General features: G+C 52.3%; 4 protein-coding genes across 4 annotated transcripts; 3 read left to right on the top strand and 1 right to left on the bottom strand.

Annotated features, from left to right (window-relative positions):
- The first annotated feature begins 601 nt into the window (after window positions 1–601).
- On the top strand, window positions 602–2307 carry PV07_02453 (uncharacterized protein). Its single transcript, XM_016389063.1, has 3 exons — window positions 602–1098; window positions 1193–1326; window positions 1470–2307. The coding sequence occupies exons 1-3, from the start codon at window positions 751–753 to the stop codon at window positions 1780–1782; spliced, it is 795 nt and encodes a 264-aa protein (XP_016250965.1). The 5' UTR covers window positions 602–750; the 3' UTR covers window positions 1783–2307.
- A 758-nt stretch (window positions 2308–3065) lies between these two features.
- PV07_02454 (uncharacterized protein) lies at window positions 3066–5449 on the bottom strand (the record flags this gene model as incomplete). The annotated part of the gene is made up of 2 exons (XM_016389064.1): window positions 3066–5229; window positions 5292–5449. 2 exons carry the CDS (start codon window positions 5447–5449, stop codon window positions 3543–3545), a joined length of 1845 nt encoding a protein of 614 aa, XP_016250966.1. The 3' UTR covers window positions 3066–3542.
- A 1121-nt stretch (window positions 5450–6570) lies between these two features.
- Window positions 6571–8458, top strand: PV07_02455 (uncharacterized protein; the record flags this gene model as incomplete). Its single annotated transcript, XM_016389065.1, has 2 exons — window positions 6571–6714; window positions 6769–8458. Exons 1-2 carry the CDS (start codon window positions 6641–6643, stop codon window positions 8456–8458), a joined length of 1764 nt encoding a protein of 587 aa, XP_016250967.1. The 5' UTR covers window positions 6571–6640.
- A 6600-nt stretch (window positions 8459–15058) lies between these two features.
- Window positions 15059–16781, top strand: PV07_02456 (uncharacterized protein; the record flags this gene model as incomplete). The annotated part of the gene is made up of 2 exons (XM_016389066.1): window positions 15059–15117; window positions 15175–16781. The coding sequence occupies 2 exons, from the start codon at window positions 15059–15061 to the stop codon at window positions 16478–16480; spliced, it is 1365 nt and encodes a 454-aa protein (XP_016250968.1). The 3' UTR covers window positions 16481–16781.
- Between the last annotated feature and the right edge of the window lie 573 nt (window positions 16782–17354).

A 17354-nucleotide genomic window follows, 5' to 3' on the forward strand; every position in this document is an offset into this window, starting at 1 on the left:
AAAGTATCCTGATTCGGTCAGTGGGGAAAAGGAGTCCCGCGGGAGGATGTTATTCCGGCCCGAACGGCTGTTCCGTCCCATGAAGCTCCCTCCGCCTTGGAAATTCGCCGGCGACGGTCATCCAGTTATAAGCACTCGGTAGTTAACCCACGTCGCGGTTTGCCGTCTATCTTGAAGGCCGCGCAGCTCGCCACAAAGACGATTGCCATCCTTCTTGGCGAGTCAGAGCTGTGGCCAAGGCTCCGGAGTTCTGGGGGAGCCGCCGTAGCTGCCGCCGCTGTTCGGTCTCCCTGGAGTCCGGGCTCGCCAGATTTACGTCAATAAAGATCAAGGGGGAAGTCGAACCAAGGAACCAGCCTGGCTTCAGTCGAGGACTTTGATATGGGCATACCGTCTCCCAGCGGGGAGAGGAGGTTGGTGTCCAACGTGTCGCGCATCGGACTTCCAAGTTTTAAGGTCGGACCTTATCCGACGCCTTGCCTAGTCGGGTCTAGGCTTCTCCATATAAATAGAGACTAGCGCGATATCTCGGGCTCCACCTCCAAATGGGCAAAACGGTGAAGGGCCTGCCACCATCTTTTTCCCATCCCATCCAATCCATCCAACATCTGTTGCTCTACAACGCGCCACCCCGATTTATTCTTCGTCTCCTGCTCTCGTATTTGTTAGGCCTAAACGGCCACAGCGAGCAATAAAACTTTACTCCCCCCCCTTCCCTTCTTCTTCATCTTTCTTGGGGTGAATACTACTATGTCCCCGTTCATCAGCATGCGGCGCTTTTCTCGATCTGGGTCCGTCCACAACTCGCAGCCCTCCGCCTCCGCCTCACATCAACCAGCACCCCCCACCTCCTACACGCCGCCCCTGTCACACGCGCCCATGATGCCAAATGGCACGGCGGGATCTCTCCACGACTCGAGACCCGTGTCGGCAAAGACCAGCTCGAGCTTCGACTTTGCCAATCGCCCTCCCACCAACTACCAAATCACCGCCCTGCCGCACAGCGCTATCGGCAACCTCTCACGCACCGATCAGATTGTGCTGCGACACTTCTGGGATGTCAAGTACGACGAGAACAAGGCTCGGGACCTCCATTTCGTAAGTCGAGATTGACTCCCCTGACCAATCGATCCAGGCGAGAAAGTGACGGTCAACTGACGGTGTCCATTCTGGGGGGGCCCTAACCCAACAGCTCAAGTTCCCCTTCTTCCCACAATACCCGAATCACCAGGATCTGATTCCTTACTGTGAAATCTATCACTTGGTCAAGACTTCGCCCGGCGCGAAGATCATCAGTCTTGGCAGTGCCAACGGCGTCTACATCGGGTAAGTGTTAAATTCCATCGCGAGGAGAGCCGAAACTCAGTCACCACACTTTTGACTGGCTATTGCGCGATGGGATTCGAGCCAGACTACTATCTATATCGCATTCGACAACAACCCCGATCTGACCGTGTCTCAATGCCTAGGTTTGAGCTCTTCTCGGGTTCCCAGCTCCACATCGACATGGACGACAGCTGGCAGAACATCTCGCACCACCGTGTCTCGTTCAAGAAGTACGACAAGATGCTCAAGGACCCCTCGTCGGACGCGACCTTCAAGTCCTGGCCCAAGCCTTTGACGATTGAGTTCCTCGAGGAGCAGTACGGACGCTGGATGCTCGACCTGACCAGTCTCTGCTGGGAGACCGCCGAGGTTAGAGAACTTGGCGGCGGCGGTGGGGGCGGCGGTGATGGCCCAGAGGAGAGCGTTGACGGGGACTTGAAGGATGAGATGTTGTAGCCGGTGTGTGAGGGAGAGAGAGAGAGACAGTACGTGTGTGTGATCTGAACGATCAACCACCGATCATCGACAAACAACCGACAAGGCCTTCTGGGGGGTCCTCTGTCAGTCTTGGGCGCGCCCGCGCCCCTCTCCCGCGCCCTCGCCCTGTTTTGAAGCGGGCCGTCGCAGATGCTGCAACGCAGCCCAGCCTCCGTGCGCGCAACATCATCACAAAAACATGCTACAAGGACACGCAGCACACCAGAAAAGTAATCATGGATCTTTCCCCTTCCCCCCTCCCCTTTCTTTTCGGAATATTGCTAGGGGAGGCAAAGCCACTGAAAACGAGACACGAAGACAAACGGCCCTTTTTGTTGCCTTTTCTTTTCTATTGACTTTACAATGATGGGTAGTGATAGATAATTAATGACTTGGAATGATAACACACCACCAGCACCAGAACAACCACCACAGTGTCCACGTATTACACAGTTGGGCGGGCTGGTGGAGTTTCGACTAGGTCCTGGTGTCCTTGTGCACAGAGTCCCGAGGTGTCTATTTACCTGTGTCCACCTTTCTTGAGGACAAGTTCTACCAATAAAACGGCCCACGAGACGAATCACATTCTCACCCTGTATGTACCCTGTGCCCGCGGTGTGCTTCCATATCTATCGTGGCGCGGTCAAGCAAGGTGTTGGCAGCCCACGCTGTGTTGGATATGAGTGTGCTTGATTCCAGTGGATGAAAGGGTGGCTGCAGCCTGCCGTTGGCGCCCGGGCGCGTCTGCAGGTCGCCTTGCGCTGTGGACGATGTGCTGTGTCGACGTCGGCCAGAGCAACAGATGTGGACGCTTGCGACCTCTGCGGCCTTGTGGGGAATTTCCACAATGCTGCATCATCAGGTTGTTGCATCTACGAAACATGGGTAAGGCTCCAGCCTAGCCGAGTATCTCAAGTCGCCTGACAAGGCCCGACCCAGCCAGGAGTATTGACGCCCAGTTCTTGTTGACAAGGCTCCTTTGCCGAATCCGAGCCTGCAGCTATGCGTCTTGTGACATGCTTCAAAAATTCCACGCTGGGGCAGAAAGGCGGCGACTTTGGCCAGATACAGCGGGCCCATTCTCTATCTCACACTGCCATTGGCTCTGTAGAATGGCTCACGCGATTGGGGAATGACGGGTTCCAGAAGAGGTTGCGCGGAAAGCGGCATTGTCTTCGCTGACAGAAGAAGAAAAAAAGACGGAACAGGTAGGAAAAATGGGGGATTTGCCTTGTATTTCAGACAAGAGATGAAAAGCCGTCGTTAGATTATCGTAGCCATACACAAGGCGCATGGTCTGACTGTTGCTGGCCGAATGAAAGATCCAATACAACTGACAGGTCAGATGAGTCAAACACCTTCCGTCGATCCATCTGTGGCACTTGTCCCTGGCGTCCACCAAAAGCAGCGGGTCAGAGGGCCTCCACACGGAGGATTTCCTCTGAGCTTCTCACTGACTGGCCCCTCCATTTTCCTGCCAATTGAGTTCAACAAGGCTCTCCGGAAAAGGAGTGCGAGGCCTCTGGGAACAGTAGAAACTGACGCAAGCAAACAGTTATCGTCCTTGACCACCAAAACACAGAACCCGAATGCAAAAACAACCACAATCGTGGTGCGGCAATCTGATATTTCGAGGCTCTCATACGTATGAATGTCGAACTGTGTGAGCACCGATCCAGCACCGCAAATTTCCTTCTGCGATGTGCGCCTGTCCGGACCCTTAACGTGATGTGTTGGCGTCAAGAAGTAGCGTCAAGAAGTGGTTTCTCTCGTGGCTTCTCTCGCGGCTTCTCTCGCGGAGAGAACTCGTCTCTCCAGTACTCCTCAAAGTCCGCTATGGACCGCAGAGCGATACGGCCAATATCCATGACTTTGACATTCCACTCAATGGATTGCAGCTTTCCGAAGTGGATTCGGCTGGCATCATCCAAGTAGTGCCCGTCGTTGAGATCGACGGCGATTGCTTTCTTTTTGAATTGAGGCTCCCCCGGCAGGAGCCCAGGTGGTTTGGCTTGTTTGCTGGGATATGCAATCGCGTGAGCCTGCGCCTCGGGGCCCATCTTCTTCTGCCCAACGCCTCGCCCTCCATAGGTATTGATAGGCACGCAGACCGAGTACCCTTGCCGTTTGCTGATGACAACCATCCATCTGATCTTGCTGTAGATGAGTGTCCCCATAGGTCCCACACTCACCCTTCGAGGGTCTAAACCTCGAGGAAGTTGCTCGCCACGCTTGAGGCCTAAGGGCTCGTGGAACATCAAAGAAAACACTCTGCCTGCGGAGAAGAAGGCCGCACCGTCATGGCGCAGAATGTAACGGGCGTCAAGTCGTTCAGAATCCGCCATCCGCTGGTTTTCGTTTGTCCCTCTAAATTCAACGTTTTCGATACCGTTAGCAGTTGGTTGCTTGTGTTTGTAGTCATGGCTCTCATAGGATTTGGAAGATCTCGTATGCTCCCGATGTCTTCTTGCATCATGCTGCTGATCGAGTATCCTTGTGTCTTGTTGAGGACCAGTACCTATCCGTGAGAGCGGCACCGGAAGAGCAGCTGGTTGTGTATCCTTCTTAATCGCGGGTGGCGCTTGCGTTGGAATTCCAGAAGCACTTGTTTGGCGGACGCTATCATTGGTCGGCAGTCCTGTTCTTGGTGCTGCTGCTGAGAGTAATGCTGGCTTTGAATACGCCAATGGTGCAGGGTTGGGACCACGACCAACATGCGAACCCAACGGATTTGCATGCGATACGTAGGAAGCTCCACGACCAGCAGACAATGCTTGACTATAAGTATGGACATCCGCAAGACCATGACTTCGATCTTGTGTCTCAGGAACCTTCGCTTCATGCTGCTGAAGAGGTCCCGAGACTTCCCGAGTTCGCCGGCGCACTTCATCGGCAACCCTGTTGAACTCGTTGAAATATTCTTGCAATTTTGATTCCTTAGGGTCTTTACGCCCCAGCAAAGTAAGGTAGTTGCGGCAATCTTCAGGCGGCGAGTCTCTGCACGCTTTGAGAATCACGTAGCGTTGGATGCATCGCACTAACAGCATCTCATCCTGGTTGCTGTTCGCCTGGACTGCAGCATCGAGAAAGCTCTCCAAATCGGTAAGCAGGAGGATGTCGTGATTATGGTCGATAAAGCGACTGCATTCCAGAAAGTTGTTGAATGGGATTTTAATAAACTCAAGGACAATGGAAGATGAACGAGATGCTGCCCCGACGGTCGATGTCTCTTGCTGCGACAGCGATGGTTGTCTGGTGCGGATTGGAACAGTGCTCTTGACAGGATTAGGATTTGCATCCCCTCTATTAGGGGTTGTTCGAGACTCTCTTCCACTTCTCTGCAAGTTAAACCGATCATCGGGGCGACGTTGATTGTCACCGCTCTGTGGTTCGAGCGATTCATTAGGTGCTGTTCGGGGTGTGTTTCTGCAAACGGCCAACATAAACAACCTCCTGAACCGAATGGAAAGGAAAGCTGACGGACATACCTTCGTTGTTGGGGGGATATCGCATCTGGGATTGGGATCACCTCCCCAGTAAGTTTGTCTTGGAAACAATATCGCCCTGGAGAAGTTTCAATACCATCCCGAATCTTCACGAGTGTACGCCTCACCTCCATGGATGACCACTCTCCGCTCAGAGCCATCCTGAAACTTCCTCCACGCAATACCATACCTTTCAACGGGGTCATATAAGGCCATACAAGGCCAATGTGCGGTCGGGACGGGTTCACAATCAGGCTGAGTGGAAGCCGAGGCGATTGAATCGAGGCAGCCCCTTATCTACCCCTCTCGAGGGAAGAGCCGCATGCCCTGAAGCGAGAAGAAGGGACTGCATATTGATCCAACTGTCTGCGAGAGTGCTAGTGTATGCAGCAAGCATTCGTAATCGTTCGAGGTGATAGGCCGCTTGTGAGGATACTCGTAGATTCTGCGCGTGAATGAGTTACTTGCGGCTTGGTTCCAGTATGCGGGAGGGGAGCACGAGCCTGAGGCCATGCCGCGTGATTGGCACATGTGACGGTGATTGCAGCGGTGGTCTCTGTGCCAATCAACTCGAGCAGGATCATGCAGAAGAAGAAGAACCAGTGGTAGAGACGACGCAGTGGCTGGAGGTAGCCCAACCGAAGAGCACCAACAGCGCAGTCTGAAATACGAGCTGGCAGACCGAAGGATTACAAAGTGCGAAGCTTGCTGGAGAGGGTGGTGCCGGGGCCAATAAACTGGTTAGGCGGCTCGTGTCAGTTTCTGGGCGGACGTGGGGTGTTGCAGAGAGTCTTGTAGGGAGTCTTGCAGGGGGGCTTCTGCTCATGCATCCCTGAACAACAAGGCCTGGAGCCGCCGACACGGCCCCCGTATCCCGTATCGGCACTGTCCTTTCTGCCTCCTCCTTCCCACCTGGACACCCCTTTCACCCATCTCCCCGTCCTCCTTCTGGCACTGCCACCAGCCGTCTGCATACCTGATCTCTCCACAGTCATGTTATTAAATACTCGTTTCCACCCTCGACAGGGGGATACTTTTCTTACCGCTGATTTAGGGCCTTGTTCATTGACCTGGAGTCATGGCCATTGGTCCTTTGATCTTGACTGCTGTCGATCCAACTACGCGAGTAGTTAAGCCGTCGCATTTCCAGTTATTCGCAAACCTCCCAATTCCATATATCTTGCCTGCCTTTTATATGTTCCCATAGCTCATTCCCTGACGTATTGTCATGCTATGTGATCCGTCTGCTTCCCTTGATTCGTCTTGACGTTCACACTGTCGGCACGAGTCAAATTGAGTTGCCCATACAACTGGGAAGACGGCAGCCAGTCGCACATGGCATCCTCCGTCTTATGGCATTGTTGCCGACTGAATCGTCATGGAATGAAGGATATGGAGGATTGGAACTATGCGATCACGTTGCCAGGTATGTCTATGATAGCTTGACATGAGACAGCCCAAGACTTACCTTGGCATGTAGCGCTGGATGTCCTACACAATCTTCAACTCACTCCTCTAACCGCGATGCCGGTTGTTCATCCTCCGAGCATTACCACTATACGGCGAATGGAGGGGCAGTACTGGAGTCGCATGCGACAACACTTGAAGATGTGAAAACGAATTTTGTGAATATCGTACCATCACCAGAGAATACCGCTGTGAGCAGAGGTGCCTCGCCCATTCCACACGTAGTTTGGGATGGAGAACCCGTTCTTGTCGCAGAATCACACGACACTTTCGACTTGCCTGAACTTCTGAAGGAGGATTTAACAAATCATAATGATACATTCAATCACGTAAACCGGGTAGACAATCCAATTCGCTTCGTCACCAAGGTCCAGAAGATTAGGCGGCAGCGTCAGAAAGTCCAAACTCTCCGGATTCAGGCAAGAGATGAACGGAGCAGGATGAAAGATACGCGAAATCGACTACAAGAAGCCTTTCGCAACTTCCTTGACGCAGGCGGAACAATTCCTCCCCAAGAAAATAGTCATGACAGTGCGACGGCCAGCTTGCGAGAGATGAATGCGACTTTCAAAGAGCTGGAAGCCCAGGATATTGACCTTGATATGGTGGAATCGACTCTCGTTCCAGCAGAATGGGAATTGAAAGATTCCGAGCAACAACTTTACGAGGACATATTAGGGCCGTCAGCTTCTGATGGGAATGACTCCGAGATCAGCGTTCAAGCGATCAAAAGGATTCCAGAGACTCTCCATGATGGACCAAACCAGAATTACGTTAATGTGCAGTCGCCGAAGCATGAGCTAACTAGTCAAGAACGACTATCTTCACTAGCCCGGAAAAGAGAGGAAGTCAAGGATAGGCTGCTGGATCTCACAAAAGAGCACACTGCGCTCCAGGAAGACGTGCAGATGAGAACAGCGGTTGGTCTACCTGTGGACAAATTCTCACAAGAGGCTCTAGGAGCTTTTCCGAAGCGCCGGGCGCAGTTGATGAGAGAGTTGGCTGACCTGACCATGGGCATCAATACCTTGAATGACATGGTTACTGAAGGGCCGGATCTGATGTCAAAGGAGTCAGATGCACTTTTTGGCCACGATCAATTTGACGACCTGCCAACCGACGAAGCGATGAACCAGGAATCTCTGATTGAGAGTGATGAAGCTCTGCATCTCCGCCCCCGCGACCATGAGGAACGAAATAAGGACATTCTTCCTTTTCTGGCCCAGCCTATTCTGGACACCATGTCCCATGTCTCGAGTCTAGAAGAACAACTCGCTGTTCCTCCCCCTGCTCAATACTCGTCTTTCGCGTGGGATCTGCTTGGCCGGGACGCGGAGTCCATTTCAGTCTTTGTCTCCATGTGGATTCTTGGGTGTGTACGGTCCTCGTGGTGGTCCCTGATTCGCTTCATCTTCATGAGTGATCTCGACGGGATAACGTCGAGCAAGACGGTGGAAGACTATATCAAGCCAACCTGGTTTCAAAGCGACCCGGACCATGCCCCTGAAACTTATTGCAGCGAGGATCCAGAATGTTCTGGGTTTTTAGGGGACGCGGTCCTTACGCCTTTGTCTGATGCTACCGACGACCAAGAAGTCATCCAGTGGGAGAGTCGCCCTTTAACCCGAAGGCATAGCTCAGGATACTCGGCGGCGGCGGTCCACAGAAGGCCATCCAACCATACTTATCCGAAGACAAGCTGAATATCGGGGCCATTGAAGATGAAAGAACTGTGAAGGAGTCTTCGAGCCACACTACTGTCATGCTTCCATCTCAGCTACAACGGCTCCCAGATTGGACACTCACCGTGCTCGCAGACCATCGTCGACAAGCGGAGTTTGTTACAAGCCTACGTAAGTTTACCAGGCAGACGAGGCTCTCGACCTTCTAATCTGTCAGACAGAGCCCAGCAAATTTGAAGGAGCCGTATGTATCTGAGACACTCGTATCGATTTCTGGATCTAGAAGGCGTCTTGCGGCTGAGATGATGGGGTCCGGGGATATACAAAGTGTGAAGGCTGACTGTGCTGAGTCCGTCGCGGCTCTCCTTGCGAGTTTCCTAGACCGGATTCCGAAATGTATAACAGGATCGTATTTGCTGTTTTATTTAGTATGCCCTTGCATAGAAGACGGATACTAGGACATTGATGAAAATGCTCCATCAGGCTGCAACGGCCGTATCTGGACAGAACTCAGCCTCACAATATTAATGGGCGGTTCTACAAAATCGGGAATCCAGGCTGAACTTTTGCCTAGCCCAGCCCAGTCCAGTCCGGCATCAACAAACGGGGCCTATAGTAAACGGTCCGCTATTACTAGTGTGGTGGACTACGTGCGGCCGGAAGACTGCATCCACGGGTGGGCATCCAGTCGTCCAGACCTCAGGGGAAGTATTCGAGGAGTTGATTCGCACTATCACCACTCGTCGTCGCCTCGTCGCGGTCTACGAATTTCACACTTGCCCCCCCTCGTTCACAAAGCCTCTTCCAAAGAAACATGATCCCAACGCACCCCACCTCCATGCGCCCATCCTGGGTGAATCACCGGGAGGGGATCGCGAATAGGACCGCAAGGCAAACAAACGTGCTCCTTCGAGCCTAGCGTTGTTACACGGGGACGACATCACAACAAATCTTAGAGGCACGGTGCTTGCTCTCGAGGCAAGTCACAGCTACTGCAGAATGGATAGAGTGTGTCCCGTGTGATGGTCGACCTCGTGTCCCGTCGGCGGTCGCTAGTCTCTGCGTAGCTGATGCGTCGTGTGGCTGAGCTGGCTTGAAAAGGCCGGGGTGAATCCAAGAAGTAGATGTTTCACAAGCGTCCCAGCAGAAGGAGCCAGAGGGATCAGGCTACCAGACATCCAAGGATGTCCTTGCTCGTCCTCTACTCGATGTTGGCGGCCATCCTGTGGTTGGCTGCAGTCTTCGGAGGGCTTGTTGACGGGCCGTATTTAACCAGTCTGAATACTCGGCCCAGAGTTCAGCATACTCGAATAACCACGTAATGGCTGATGAAGACTTGTTATTTACCTGTTTCGCAAAGTTCGCGCTCTTGTCTTGGCCTCGGTCTCGTGAGAGTTCTTCCACACTGTTTTTGGGACCTTTCACTGCCCCTATTCGAAGCCTCGTCGAGAGACATGTACTTGCTCCAGGATCGCCTCCAATACTTCGAGTGGTTCAAGTTAGAGGAAGGACACAGCATGCTTACCGCGGGACTTGGAATTCCCGTAATGCTCTGGTACTGCGTCAGGACATTTTCTTTGACAAGAACGAGGCCTTCTCGGACTCTGTATGATCAAGTGGTGACATCCTGATAGAAGTGCACTCTTGCAGCCTTGCCGATTGAAGAAAGATCATGAGGTGCAAAATTGAAATACGCTCAGTGGACAGCCATGGGATTCTGGCCGGATCGGACACAGTCAGCGTCAGCGAGCTTGCTCTCATCTTCAGCCAGGGAGACGACTCGGCGCAGAGGCTGAGAAACCAACCAAGAATTGAAGAACTGAGCAACTCTCCCCGTGTCCCAATGCCGATCACACCGCCAGTTGTCTTGGTCGACACTTGCTCGCCCGGAAGCCGCTGCGAGAGGGCAGATTCTCCATCTCTTCGCGTTCCTGGCGGTGAGGCGCCGGTGCTTTGGCGCTCCTGCTCTGACCTTCTCAGAGATTATCCCGGCCGCATTGGTGTGCTATTTGATTGTTGCCTTTCAATCAAGACACAGGATTGCCTTGCATGAAGTTACACCGAATTGTACAGCGCGGTGTAAGTCCTCACTCAAAGCTGCTTGTAGGAAATATAGTCGAGCACGCGAAGATGCCGGTGGATGTTCTCACTCTTGAACGTTGCGTACGTGGCAACCTAACGCACGATCACGCCCCGTATCTCAAGAAGCCACCGTTGTTCGTTTTGAGCAAGATCCGTCTAGATTGTTAGCATATTGGCTGTTCTCAAAAGTTCGCGGTTGATATTTTCGCTTCACATTGGGCCGCTTTGCAGCTCTGCTCACCGCCAACTTCCATCCAGTCATGAGCCACTGACTCGACGCATGTGCCCTGTTTTGTTTCTCTCCCTGGCCAAGCTTCCATAGGATTTGACTTCCAGCAATCAGACTTCAATGCACTTCCTGCAGCACAACATTCCCAGCTTCGCCCAGAGATGCACTACACTCTAAACTTTGCAGAGGGTAAGATTGATGAGAGCCAATCGTGAGATAACCAGTCTGTCGCTCGAGATTGGTGCTGGAGTCTGGACCTCCGAACTGGGGAGGCGCAATTGGAATTCCGGAGATCTTCGCCTATGATTTGCTGGTACGATGAATTGCTGTCACGGGACATGCCTCATTTCCCTGCTCGTGGCGCTGCTGGTCGGTGACTTCGGAAAGCATTCGAGTAAGTGACCTGTTCAGCTGAACAGATCAACAGCGCCAGTCCAACCTAGAGACAATGGCGACATGCCGGGACTTTGCCCCGAAAGGCGCCCCGTTGACGCTGCCTTCGCTCTAGGCAGAGCCACAACGAGCTGGTACTCTCCGTCACTGAGTACAACAAGCACTGGTGGGTTTTACCTGGCTCCCGTCGAGCAGCGTTTGACGATGCCGCGTTGTTGAAATGACTTCGTCCCGGCTTGTTCGACCGTGGCGTGGGCGATGGTTAGGCCCGTTTCATCATTCGCCGTTTGGAAGCCACCATACCTGAGTATTGCTTCAATACCTGGTACTGGTAGGAGAGACCTAGCCTTGCTATGGTGAGATTGCTTCCCCCAACTCTGCACTTGGCACCGTTACCACGGCGCGGAAGCGGAATTTGACAGTCACCCTATTTGGTGTTCTCCATATCTGCCTCGCAGGACAAGGGCACACTAACTGCCGTGCGAGATCATTCCTTTGATCGCACAAAGTCATGTCAGCCGGAGTCCGGAAATGGATCGGTTCACTCGTACCTCGTACAAATAAGTGCAAAGTCACTGCCACAACCGGATTTCGTTTCGTGTCGTGGTCCTTATCGTCCCGGGCCAATAAGTTCCATGCCAGGCGGACGAGGTTGCATCTGGGCTGGAAACAATGGTTAGGGAGTGAAGCGAATGACAAGGTCAAGATTGGTTTCTTCTCGAGGGAAATTGCCACTTACCAGAAGGGCTGTGGCGTCCCCCACGACATCGGTCTCGTTGCTTCTGATTAGTCCAGCCACATCTCTTGTCTCATTATTCCCTCACTTGAAGGACATCCGAACAAGCAGATCAAAAATGAGGCGGGGATCTGCTCTATTTGAGGCTTATCCGAGGCAACTGGCTTGACTGAAATATTGGCCGGACAAGATGTAAAGGAGATGCTGCAAGGCTGAGACTTGACGTGTCAACTTTGAGAAGGCTGTGAGAATGTGGAGTCCACGGCCCAATGTGGAGATGCGGTGTTCAATATTTGCAGACCCACGGGGTGATCGAAGGGCGGAGGGGAAAGGCGGGAAACCCGTGGTAATACTCATAGTGGATTATCGTTACTGCTAAATTATATCGTAATGTCATGACAGGTACAGCCGACTCGTCACAGCAATTACACTCTGACTAGTGGGAGCAAAAGAAGAATAAAAAAGGCAGCCACCATTCCTCAAAGAGTATACATACAAAGCACAAGGCTCTCGGGAAAAGGGGGTAGACGGATAGTGTCGATTTCCATCTTGAACAATCGTCGATAGTTGAAATAGAGAGGAAGAGTGTGCACAACCGCATGACCAATGCTCAACTGGTGCATATTCAGTAAGTTCACGCAAGGCGCTTCATCGGTGAATCTGCCTCTGTAGCGTGGTGAACGGCAACCAGGTGTGAAAGTTCTTTCCGAGTGGGACGGATAGCCTGCTGCTGAAGATGGCAACACCTTAAGCAGCAGAAACGTATACATGTTGATAGACATAGCCCTTAGCTCAAAGGTATTCGAGGCGCTGCTTCCGGGTCCTCGGCCCCCAGAGCCTGCTCTCGCCAGTAGTGAATGAAATGAGGTATCGATTCTTTAGATATTTTGCCGACATTTTTGACTTTAACATTATGTTCAATGGTGAAGACTTTGTCGAAGCGGATGCGACTTGTGTAATGCAATTTCTTATCTTCGCTTGCCCCGTCCACCATGATGGGCGTTTTGATCAGGATCGGCTCCTCGGGAAGACGTTTTGGCTTCGAGCCCCTCATGTAAATGATGGCATGGGCCTGCTTATCGTCATTATTAAAGCTCCTCCTGGTAGTCCCCCGCTCGTGATATGTGTTGATGGGGATCGCCCAAGAGCACCCATGGCCTTGCTTCACGACAGCAAAACGACGGATCTGGCTATAGATCTTCTGGCCGTATGGACCCTCGGTCATGGTACCTGAGTCATAGGTAGGTCTTGTAGCCGCAGTGGCATTTTCATGCCATAGCATAGTGAAAACTCTGCCGACGCTGAACCATTTGCTACTCTTTTCGTGATAGCCGGATTCCATTTCATCCTTTGAGGCTTGACTTGGCGGTGGATGTTTGCTGGCTTGGGTAGAAGATTGTCTTCGGATCAGTTTGCTCTTCCCCTTTCCGGGAGTCTGGACTGGGTGTAATGGGTAAGAAGTCAATGATACAGACAGCGCTATTTCGTCACCGCCATCCCCCGATGTCTGAGGCATGGTAATTCGTTGAAGCTGGTTGATGAGCTGGTCGACTTCCTCCCGGCTCTTGCTAAGATACTCTCCAAAATGCCTTTCAAAAGGTACTTTGGGACCTTCGACGTCGGACCCTAGTGGAAGAGAGTCGTAGCTCCTGATCAGCAGGTAAAGTCGGATGCATGTGTCTCGAAGCTCGCGTTTCCCTAGAGCTTCGCACCTCACTGCTTCCAGAAGGAATTGATAATCTTGGACCATGGACAACTTTCGACGAATCTTTTCGGCAAGGCTTTGCTTGCCTCCACGTTGATTCGATGTTGAGGCCTGGACGGCCTGCCATATGTCATTGTCATCCAAGTGAAAACAAGGAATGGCTATGCCTTCCTCCAGATTGTTGGCTGGCGTTGACGTAACATTCGTAGTGCTCCCAGAACGAACAGCTTCTTCATCATCGTCTCCAAGGCTTTCACTATTGCCATGGTAGCCATGAGTTGGGCTGCTATCATTTGCACGACCTTCGGTTCTCAATGGTGTCTTGGGTTCTTTCTCTTCAACTTCTTGAGGCGATTGGGGTCCAGGAATGGCGGCGATAGCGTCTGCACCTTTCTCTTTCGATTCTGGGGCTACCTGTTGACGTCCAGAACGACGTCCCTTTGGCTGTAATTGCTGCGTAGGAGACATCAGCTTCGCCGAATAGATAAAGAGTATGAGATGTATTTGGGACTCGAGGCAGATTGAGGCCCAGATGTCTTCAGGCAAGGGCCAGCGAGCAAGGGTGCGGGAGTTCCAAATCTGATTTGTCCCTTCCAATGGGTACGTTGACTTGAGTGTCTTGAAGGGCAAAGGCGGCCTTGGTCGGCTAGATGAGTGGCTAACCCTAATCGAAAATCCCCAGAGTATTTACATAAGTCCACAATTAGAGAAGACATGTTATGTAGGGAGCTGAGATGTCATGACGGATCGTCTTATACACGATGAGGGGGGCCATCAGAGGACCACCGTCGCTCTTCATTTGTCTCTGTGAGGCTCTTAGACTAGTTTCCCGCTACAAAGCGTCTCTGGGGCAGTGTGAGGGAGGGCATCTCTTCCACTCGCCTCTCCAGGTGCTTGCATGCTTGAGGTAGAGTCATTGGAGGGGGCGTGGAAACCAGGCGGGGTTACGTGTTGTGCTAAGAGGTATCTGGTCGAGGAAGAGCGACTCGAGTGGCATATGCGTCTCTCGTACCCGACCAAGCAGCAGATTGAGATAGGGCGAGAGAATCACCGACCCAAGGAGGGGAGGGGGAGGTACCAGGGGGTTCGCAGGGGGTTGTAGGTGGCCGTGGATGTGGACCGAATGGGTAAATGTTGCGCGCCGCTTGGTGTTCTGCTCGCCAGTGATCACTGGTAATATTACACATGTTAATGACCGTGGAAACTAACCGTAATGTTATTTGCCTGATTGAGCAACCTAGTAAGTTTGTAAATTTGGATTACCTCCTAATTACTGGTCATTACCTTACCTGATAGTACCTAGTTCGAAATCGGGTCCTGCTCCTCCAGGAAATACGTCTTCTGCTATTCGACCATGCGCCCACCCTTGCAATGAGAGGCGCCTCATTCCCGTCCATTCCTTTCATATAGGAGGCATAGTCCTCTGATGCTGGGTGACTCTTGCCAATATGACTTCACATTCAAGCATCCTTGGGAATGACCTGGATCCCTCCCTGGCTCAGGTGGTGGAGGCAAGGAAGCAAACCGCAGGTCGGGTAGGTGAAGTTGCACAGTCCCGACCCTTCGTTGCATAGCATTGACAATTGTGACAGTTTGGGGTCTAACCCGCCAGCATCATCTTATCTCCCACAATCTGAGGCTGGACCTCAAAATGTCTCAAGAGCACACGGGGCCCTTCCTCTCGTTGGGACAACCGTCGACGACGCAGAGCCAAAGGAATCCTCTAGAGCTGTGGACAAGAGCATGGAAAATTTAGAACTTGCAAAAGATGCAACGCTGGAAAGGAGTGAATCCTTAGGAAACCCAGCTGAAGTTCCGGGGCAAGTGTCTCTGCTGCACAGCGATGACGCCCCCGGACAGCTCAGTGAACCCCAAGGCTCGACAACTCGAATTCCACCATCAGACAGTGAACATGAACCTCATGTCGGAGCATCGGAAGCCACCGCTCGGTTTCAGGCTTTGCTTAGTGAATGGAGGCAACTTGATCATAATTTGGATTCCTTCACTGGTCGTCTCATAACAGCTGACGATCTCAGGCGGGAAGCAGTTCGAAGGGGGGGCATTGTCATTGGTGAGGTCGAGGATATACTAGCTTCTACAGAGGGTGATGCCCTGCGGAGACTCAGAGACACTCTACTTGGATTCAACCAAGTCCAGACGAAACTGCAAGAGGTGGATCAAAAATTGATTCAGCAAGGCGATCAGATTGGCCACCAGGCTGAAAGGATCTTTGGCCGAACAGCGGAGACTTCGTTCCAAGTTCTGAATGACCAAGGAGTCGTTGTGCAATCCCGTGAAAGTTCTACAGAGGATTCAATCCTTTCTACGGACGACATTCGACTCGACCAAACCTCCGAGGCCCGACGTTATCTCTCTAAAAAGGGCGACGTGGATGCGCTGCGGGATATACTGGTAAACCTGCACGCGGAGCGGATCATGTTGTCAGAAGCGAACGAACAGCCGGATGTTATTGAAGAACTGGAGACGAGGCACAAGGAAGTGTTGGCAGAACTGAGGCGAGCTGAAGAGGAGTTGGCCACGCTTTACGCCGAACTGCCAGAGAGGAATGGGAGCATTTCCAAAGACCAACTTTGTCCGCCTTCAGAAATGGAGCAGAAAATCGCTAGCCAGAGCGATATCGATCACGAGGAAACGGGCAGCGGATTAGGGTCTCCGCCTCAATCGGGGATTCAAGGGATCAGCCTGTCCCAGATCCTAGAAAGCACGACAAATGACAACTCGATTCGATCGACGGCCCTCGTCAATGCATATCTCAACTATCAGTTGCAGCAGTCTCCCCGGGAGCAGCAAAGCCTCTCCGAGGCAGATGAAGTTGCTGAGCAAGAAGGTGGTCAAGCTCAGGAAAAGGATTCGAACAATCTTCACCTCGACGGATAATTTGATGAGAAGGGATCAAAAAGTCCCGGTCAAGGGGCATTCCCAGCCAAGACTCTCCCATGGGGACCATATCAACCGAGGCCACAACAAGACAGTTTGCATCTTCAGGGCTGAAAGGGGAGGTATCGAACATCGAGATCCGGGTGGTCTGTTCAGCCGAAGGCAACACGTCTGACGGCGCATGACCACTCAGGTGACACAGGTGTGACTGGTTGCCCTTTCGATCTTCGCCACGAATATGTCGGATTCTGGACTGTTTCAGAATGCTGTCACTGTTGTCATGCAAATAAGGGATTCTCGGGCCGCTCCGTGATGGATGTACTTGTAGTTGGCTGGTAAACACCAAACTGGGTCGGCTGGATGCTGTGCGACCTTCCTGGAACTGTAGCAGATGACGGCCCGGGCCTTGACAACATAGGCGACCAGCATCCACATTCGATGATACACAGCATACGAGCATAAGGCAGTATGCGATGAGTCCTAGCCAAGTTCCAAAGACGGATTACCGAAACCCATGCAGGCTGGCCGCGGCGAATCACGTCGAGGCACAATCCAGGCCTTCGAGACTGACAGCCTGGATGCTCAGCCTCCTTTCTTCTCGAACTCTCCTGGTGCGGCTGACCAATGAATTGGCCAGACGTGCCTCGCAACGAGAGACCCGAGAAGAGAGTCACAAGAGTCGAGCATCCATCTCTTGTCGCATTGGCTGGAAGCAATCCTCATCAAATGTTTTAGCGTGGGGTTGAACGTGTCTTTCGTGTGCTCTTCCTTCTTTTCCATGCAAGCATCCGGAAGAACGAAACTCAGCATCCGAAAAATACGGTGGTCATTACTGGGATTTTCCGAGTTACACACAAACGAAGAAGCCACTTGA

The sequence above is a fragment of the Cladophialophora immunda genome (genome assembly GCF_000835495.1).
Source record: "Cladophialophora immunda strain CBS 83496 unplaced genomic scaffold supercont1.2, whole genome shotgun sequence".
NCBI lineage: Eukaryota > Fungi > Ascomycota > Eurotiomycetes > Chaetothyriales > Herpotrichiellaceae > Cladophialophora > Cladophialophora immunda.

Coding starts and splice junctions, on each gene's coding strand:
- PV07_02453 (XM_016389063.1), top strand. CDS start 751: ATGTCCCCGTTCATCAGCATGCGGCGCTTTTCTCGATCTGGGTCCGTC. Junction 1,099..1,192: donor AGGCTCGGGACCTCCATTTC/GTAAGTCGAGAT, acceptor CTAACCCAACAG/CTCAAGTTCCCCTTCTTCCC. Junction 1,327..1,469: donor GCCAACGGCGTCTACATCGG/GTAAGTGTTAAA, acceptor CTCAATGCCTAG/GTTTGAGCTCTTCTCGGGTT.